General features: G+C 36.9%; 2 protein-coding genes across 2 annotated transcripts; one reads left to right on the top strand and one right to left on the bottom strand.

Moving 5' to 3' along the window:
- Positions 1 to 2,188: 2,188 nt before the first annotated feature.
- LOC112757537 (protein MAIN-LIKE 1-like) lies at positions 2,189 to 4,506 on the top strand. The gene is made up of 4 exons (XM_029291365.2): positions 2,189 to 2,898; positions 2,973 to 3,063; positions 3,185 to 4,187; positions 4,349 to 4,506. The coding sequence occupies exons 1-4, from the start codon at positions 2,189 to 2,191 to the stop codon at positions 4,504 to 4,506; spliced, it is 1,962 nt and encodes a 653-aa protein (XP_029147198.1).
- Positions 4,507 to 4,650: 144 nt separating this feature from the next.
- Positions 4,651 to 7,074, bottom strand: LOC140183772 (uncharacterized). Its single transcript, XM_072232790.1, has 5 exons — positions 6,885 to 7,074; positions 6,318 to 6,505; positions 6,121 to 6,233; positions 5,513 to 6,000; positions 4,651 to 4,721 (listed from the first exon to the last, which is right to left on the bottom strand). The coding sequence occupies exons 1-5, from the start codon at positions 7,072 to 7,074 to the stop codon at positions 4,651 to 4,653; spliced, it is 1,050 nt and encodes a 349-aa protein (XP_072088891.1).
- Positions 7,075 to 7,681: the final 607 nt, after the last annotated feature.

Raw genomic sequence — 7,681 nt, 5'->3', positions numbered from 1 at the left:
TTCAGCATATGTTTGGAACAATTTGGTCATTCATACAGTTTAGGAAACTCTTAAAGATTTTTCTTATACGAAAAGAAAGGTTTTGGATTCCTAGATAATTAACTGATTTCTTTGAAAAAGGGTTTTGAATTTTTGGGTGATTAAACCGTCAGTTTTCAAAAGATTCATAAGATAACGATAATCACTGAGTTTGAAAACAGTTTTCTTATTAAATATCTTCTTATGACAATTCTGAAAAATCCGTGGTGAGACTGTGTGGTTAGATTCTCACCCCTTACAGCTTTATCTTTTCAGGAAAGGGAAGAAGAAGCTTACGAAGAGTTTTATTGCGTTTTGCTTATATGATGTATTAGTTTAGATGTTTATTTTTTCCTCGCCATTAACATTATATTATTGTAAGAGGGATAGGAATCTTGTCTTGTAATGAAATACATGTATGTATATTTATAAGCTACTTATATAAAAAGTCTTGTATATATATATATATTTATTTGTTTTCAAGATAAAATAGTGTTTTGGCTTTTCAAAGAAATTAGCGATACGGTTTTAAGTTAAAGGCTAATATTTTATTATTAAGTATATGAAGTAGTTGTAATACTTCTTATTATTAGAATGGTGCAGACGGAAGCGTGACATTCTAATAGTGAAAGTGTTATAGTAAAATATTAACTCTAACCGTTTTTATTATTGCTTATTAACTAACTTATTCATAACTACTTGCTCTAACTAACCGTGTCAAAGTGGCAGGCTCACTTAATTAATTTATTTACCCTTTTAATATATATTTAAATGTGTGTGTATTTTTTATATAATAATAATATTGTTATATGTATATATAGGCTTTTTAATTTCAATATGGTACCGGAACTTCTAACAGACGCCGTTATGGGGGAGGGAGGGGAATGACGAGAGTGTGGTGTCAGTGACCACCCAACTCGCACCGTGCGAGTTCCACTAAGCAAATCTCACCGTGCGAGTTCCGTCCAGCAAATCTGACCGTGCGATTGCCACCACCGAAGACACGTGTCGCGTAGCAGGAGCCACCCCAATTCGGTGCCCTTATAACAGCTCCCTCACTCATGCATTAACTTCTCTCACCCTCCGAGACATCACTCTCCCAGCTTTCGTTTTCAAACCTGAAGCCCCCATTGTTATTCATCTTCCTCCTCTCATTTCTGCATGTTTCAATACATGAAAGAATGCCCAAAAAAAATAAAACTAGAGATGTTGATCGACCTGAGCTTCATATCATGCATTATCTCAGTCACTCTGATTATGTAAGTTTTTTTTTAAGGTTTTTAAATTTTTTTATTTAAAAGTATTAATGTAAAATATTTATTTGTTATGATTGTTGTTATTAGAAGTGCAAATTAGAAATATCCATAGGATAGAATGATTATTACTATTTTTTAGGATTTATATGTATTTTTTAAGATTTATAGAATTTTTGGAATTAATTTTTAGAATATAAGTATTATTGTTAGTGAAATTATTGTTATTATTTAGTAAGTTTGGGACGTTTTTTATAGAGAGCACGGAAATTTTAGAATGTGAATTTTGAATGTTTTGTATTATTATTATAGTTATGTTTATGTTTAAATATAAATATAAGGAAATTAAAAAAATTGGACCCCCAACGGTTATAATTGTAACTAATATTGAGAATAGGTTTAATTTAATTTTTATAGTTATGTTTATGTTTAAATATAAATATAAGGAAATTAAAAAAAAAATTGGAGCCCCAACGGTTTAATTTAATTTTGAAAATAGGTTTAATTTAATTTTTATAATTCTATTTAAATTATTAAGTAGGTATATTGTAATGAATGAAGGTAAATGTTCTTGTTGTTGTGAGTTAGTCTTAGTTTGGGAAACTATTAATTAGTTAGTATGAATGATGTTCCAAAAAGAATTTAGGCATAAAGTAATTGTTATAAATGTTTTTTATAATTCAGTGAAATATCTTTAGTTAACTAATGGTATATGCAGTAGTAGGTGGTTAGTGGGTATTATTACATATTATTCAAGATAAATGTGTTACTGTGGAGAGATTTGATTAGGTATTTATGTATTAGTTATCATTATTATCAATAGTTGTTGTGGTATAAAATATTTTTATTTTAGTAGTAACCTAGTAAGTGTTAAGAAGTTGAGTAATACTTTGTTATGAACTTTGCAGAAGTTAAGAATGTTGACATGTGAGCATCCTGTTCCTCTGGATCGGTACAATGATAGGGTAGAGGAGCAGCTACGACTTACTGGCTTTTACCATGCATCACAGATTGGGGTAGTCCAATGTCAAAAGGCATTGGTGAATGCTTTAATCGAGAGGTGGCACCCCGACACACATACGTTTCACCTTCCCATTGGTGAATGTGCCGTCACTCTTGAAGACGTTGCTCTAATACTTGGTCTTCCAACGGACGGACTTCCAGTTACAGGGATGACATTGAGTAGTTTCGAAGCGTTGGAGGCTGAGTGTTTGCATCAATTCGGAGTTGCACCGCGTAAGTCGGAGTGTAGAGGCAGTTGCATTAAATTGAGTTGGCTTCGGGACCTTAAAGAAAATTTACCCTTGACTGATGAAGTTGGTATACAGAGGTATGTCAAATGCCACATTATGTTGCTTATCGGGACGATCTTGTTTGGGGATAAATCAGGTGCAGCAGGTGTGCACTGGAAGTTTCTTCCATTGCTACGTGAATTTGGTAGTATTATACAATACAGTTGGGGATCTGCATGCCTAGCACACCTCTATAGGGCATTATGCCGGGCATCTCGAGTTGACTGTAAAGGCATAGATGGCCCACTAACACTTCTTCTCGGTTGGGCTTGGATGCGGCTCCCATATCTATCGCCGGTTCCTAGGGAGCCCCGCAGTTTCCCGCTAGCAAACAGGTAATATAATTTTTAAATGTACCACTTTATTTATATTTATAACTCAATTATCAACATTAAATGTATCGTATAAGGTGGCGGAACTGGGAGCGGGGTGACCGACGATATAGATATATGAAGCTAGCTGACTTTAGGAAGGCCTTTGATGAACTTCAGGAAGGCGAGGTGAGTATTTATTAAAGTAGTATTACTTTCCTATTTAGGGCCTGTGTAAATCTTATGAACCAAAGATGATGATGACTGTTATGTCGGGCGTAGTCATGAATTTCCTTTATTTTTTTTTCAGTTTGTCTGGGTTGCGTATGCTGTGGATCGCGTGGATCCTAACATAATTCCTGCTGAAATCTATATGCACTCGGTTGTGTGGAGCGCTACAGTGCCTTTGGTATCATTTGAATGTATTGAGTGGCATGCTACCGATAGGTATAGGCGACAATTCAGACTCGTTCAGGGAGTGCCTGAGGAGGTGCGGAATCTAGATAAGGCGCATGGAGAAGTCCTCACTGGTCCTAAGAATTTTAACTGGGCCACGGCACCTACTCATTACATGTGGGTGATGCATTGGACCAACAGGTATCATCACGTTCTTTCCGAGCTTCCCATTCCTTCACAGCCTCAGTTGGAAACTTATATGCATTGGTACCGAGGAGAATATGGGAACCGCTTGTGTTTGTCAAATCTTGTGGGTGAAGAGGATGATGAAGGTAATCAGGATTTGGATGGTGGTAATCATGATATGGATGAGGGTAGTCAGGATATGGATGATGACAATGATGAACAGGAGCCACATTCGCCTGAGGTACCACCTACGAATCCGCTTCCACAAGAACAACCTCAGTTCTCAGGCCAGTATGTACCGCAGTCACACTTCAACCCATCATTTACGCATCATCAACAACATTGGGGTATGTCACAGTTTGATCCAGGCGAAGGCGGTTCTTTTAGCCAGTTGCTTGGGCTTATGGCTGGAGAAGGAGGACAGTCTCAATTTGGCCATCAAAATGAGTTAATGCCAGGGAGGCATTCGTTGGATGCGAGGTATCCAGGCCATACTTCATCGGTTGCATCTGGAGGATTTGTATCTGTTGACTCTAGTAGGAGTGACGGTGGACGCGGAGTTTTTAATAGCCAAAATCCGTACGTTGTTTCCATGGGACTCATTGAGGAAAATGATAACACACTCCAGCAGGAGACCGATGCGTATATAGCGGACAACCCGGATGCCGAAGATGATGATGAGGACGATGAAATAGAGGAGTTCGATGAGGACGAAGAGTCCCGTAATGATGGTATTCATATTTTGTATTTTGCTTTACATGATAGGGTAGTTATTTATTGTGTGGTCATAAATGGTATATTTGTTTGTGTATTCTTGGATAATATGTGGTATCTTTGTTGACTTGAGAACCTACTGTACTATATTTAATTGTTTATATATTATTGTGAACAGGTCAGGCCCGCACTCCGGATGACCAAGCCAAAGGTTACAACCTTAGGATTGATCCCCCACGTCGTAGCGCTAATCGATACACTCCATCTGTTTTCAAAAAGGCGGCCAAGAAATGCAAGAAATTGGTGAACGATGTAAAGTGGTCAATTAGAAAGTAGTTGTGGTGTATTGTATGTTTTGGACATTAGGTACTAATGTATTTATTTAAGTTTTAAGCATGTCGACTATGTTTAGAATAATTTATATGTTTTGGACATTAGGTACTAATTTATTTATTTAAGTTTTAAGCATTTCGATTTTGTTTAGCCAGATTTGAACTTGTTTTGGACATTAGGTACTACTGACTTGGAGGCTGCTAAGATATCTATTGTACCTTTAGAGTATCCATGAATTTATTATGAAATATATTTCATGTGTCTACATGCTACAGGTGTTAAATAGAATTACTGGAGTCACTTCTTTTTTATATGGAAAATATAATTTATTATATAGGCTCTATCTAAAAAGAATATGTATATATAGTTATTGAATTCAGTAAGTAAATTAAATTTTAATAATGCTACCATAATTAATCTTGCTAATAATAATTTTGTTTTGTTGACGAGCTTACCTTCTTCAATAATTTTTTTATCCGATTTTTTATTTTTTATTAGTTAAGTGGAATTTTTGTTTAAAGTCGGTTCATGGAATGCACAACACATACGTGGATATAGTAATTAAAAAATACATATAAGAAATAAACATAACAATCTTTAAAAGCTTTAAGTGAAATAGAACATACACATTCTCTGATCCAAACTGCTACTGAGATTCCAACTAGGTTTTCTACTTATTCAATTAGATTCCATTAATACTTTAACACATGGTTGATGGTTCTCCATTAAAGAGATGAATAAAAATAGCAACTTTATTTTTCGAGCATATATAATATTTGGTGTTGTTAAGTAGTCGATATTAATAAATAATACATATTAATAAATACTTGTAGTAGATATTAATATAATACATATTAATTACTTACCAAATTATTATAAGTTAAAAATAGTTACTAATTTAACATAAAAGCAAAATAAAAACGTCATGCAAAAAAAAAATTAGCTGTCGAAAGAAATCGCGTGATGGTGGAATCTATTAATAACATAACTAAATTTAGTAAATGGTTACCAATGTTGACGACCAATTTTTGGAGGTACGGTGCCTTGAATTTCCGCAGAAAGTTTGACTCAATATGCCTGATGCAAAACATATGAAAAGCTCTAGGAGGTGACCAAGCTCCATTACTGCGCTCCACAGCTGCATTGATGGATTCGTGTCGGTCGGATATTAGACCAATACCATCCCGAGTGACAACATGTTGACGAAGGTTACTTAGGAAAAAGTGCCATGCATCAGAAGTCTCTCCCTCCACAACAGCAAACGCAATTGGGACAATATTGTTGTTCCCATCTTGTGAAACTGCCACTAGCAGACAACCCTTATACTTTCCATACAAGTGAGTCCCATCCACCTGGACAACTGGTTTACAGTGTCTGAATGCCCTAATACAGGGGTAATAACTCCAGAATACTCGGTGCAGTACTCGAATATCACCCACCAATTCATCCCCTTGATAAGCAGGCATAGTCTCAAAATGGACAACAGCTGACGGCTCCCTATGACACATGGCCTCAAACCATATAGGCAACGCTTCATACGATGCTTCCCAACCTCCAAATATTTTTTCTACTGCCCTTTGCTTAGCCAGCCATGCTTTCCGATAACTAATGGTGTACTTAAACTTCGATTGCACTTCTGCTATAACCGACTTTACCTTTAAGGACGGGTCCGCCTCAACCAATGGCTTTATCGCTTCTGCAATTGTGAGAGAATCCAGCTTCGAATGGTCCTGTGAAATCATGGCTCGGGTACATGTGTGACTACCATTATACCTCCTTATAACCCAACAGTACTTCCTGCTGATCATGCTAACCCTGATAAGCCAATCACACCCTGATCCGTACTGCGTACACTTGGCATAAAATGTCAACGGCTCAGACTCATACACCCGGTAATCTACACTTCGTCGTATGGTATACTCTTTTATCGCCTTAATAACAGCTTCCCTCGAACCGAACTCCATACCAACGGCAAACTCACCATCTGCGACAATAGGAATCTCTGCATTTGACAACCAGCATAGGAAAAATCAAATAAAGAGACATATATTACAAATCTGACAACACCTTATTATGTCACTCTAATTAAAACAAAAACACCAGCAAGTCATGTAAAAATTAGACCATAAAGGCCGGTTCGACCGTCGCACGACATGAACCGGAACCTAACCGGTCCGGTTCACTGGATTTTAACCGTTAACTGCGAATGATATTTACAAACTCATGTAAATTTTACCTACCTGCAGTCATATATCCCGAAAACTCCGGAACATGCATGGCTTCCAAATCCAAAACTCGCATGAATGATGGCTCCTCAAACGGCTCATCGTTTGCGAGTGCATTTGCCACCTCTGTTACATCTGGCGCCGTAGCTCCTTCACCTTGATCTTCACCTCCATCTCCATCTGGACCAACAAACTGGTAGTTACTTTCGAACTCTTCTTCGCTGTCAGTATTATAATCTTCTCGTAGAATATTTCGGTCGGCCTCAGATTGTTCAAACTCAATATACAACTCGATGAAGGAGATCTGAGCCCGGTTTTCAATATACATTGAAAACATCTCTTGCATGCTCGCTTCGTCCGTCACATATCTGCTTTGAAACTGGACGAATCCACCAAATACCTGTATGGGATATCTGTATAGAATACATGATATCTTTCTTGCTCTCTCAGAATCAATGGCTTCAGAAATCACCCCTTTCAGCTCTTCAAATGAGATGATAAAGGGAATAACAACATCTAAGGGTTTTTCACATATAAATTTTACTCCTTCCGAAGTTTGTAGTAAAATCTGACCAAAATAATACACCTTTAATAATACTCGGTCACTCATCTCTCTCAAACATATAAAAAGAAAAGAACATAGATTTGGCAAGTAGAGTTCAATTTTGAATCACCAGATAATAATAAGGAAATAAGAAAGAAGAAACAGAAGAGTATGCGGCCGTTCAAGTTGGGGAAGAAGAAGACGCGAGTGACCTACTTCCTTACTGCGTGCTTTTATATGGACCATTTTAAGGAACTCGCACCCATCGACTAGGTTAACATGACACAGCTAAATATTTACAACTCAAATCGCACCATGCGATTTCCTATTCAATTTCCTGGAATAAACTTCATCCCCACTCAAAACGGAGGGTGCGAGTTCCTACCAACATCCACCCCCTACAACTCGC

Source organism: Arachis hypogaea, chromosome 1 (assembly GCF_003086295.3).
Source record: "Arachis hypogaea cultivar Tifrunner chromosome 1, arahy.Tifrunner.gnm2.J5K5, whole genome shotgun sequence".
Taxonomy (NCBI): Eukaryota; Viridiplantae; Streptophyta; class Magnoliopsida; order Fabales; family Fabaceae; genus Arachis; species Arachis hypogaea.
Note: the sequence above shows the minus strand (reverse complement) of the source record. Positions and strands in the feature narration are given on the sequence as shown.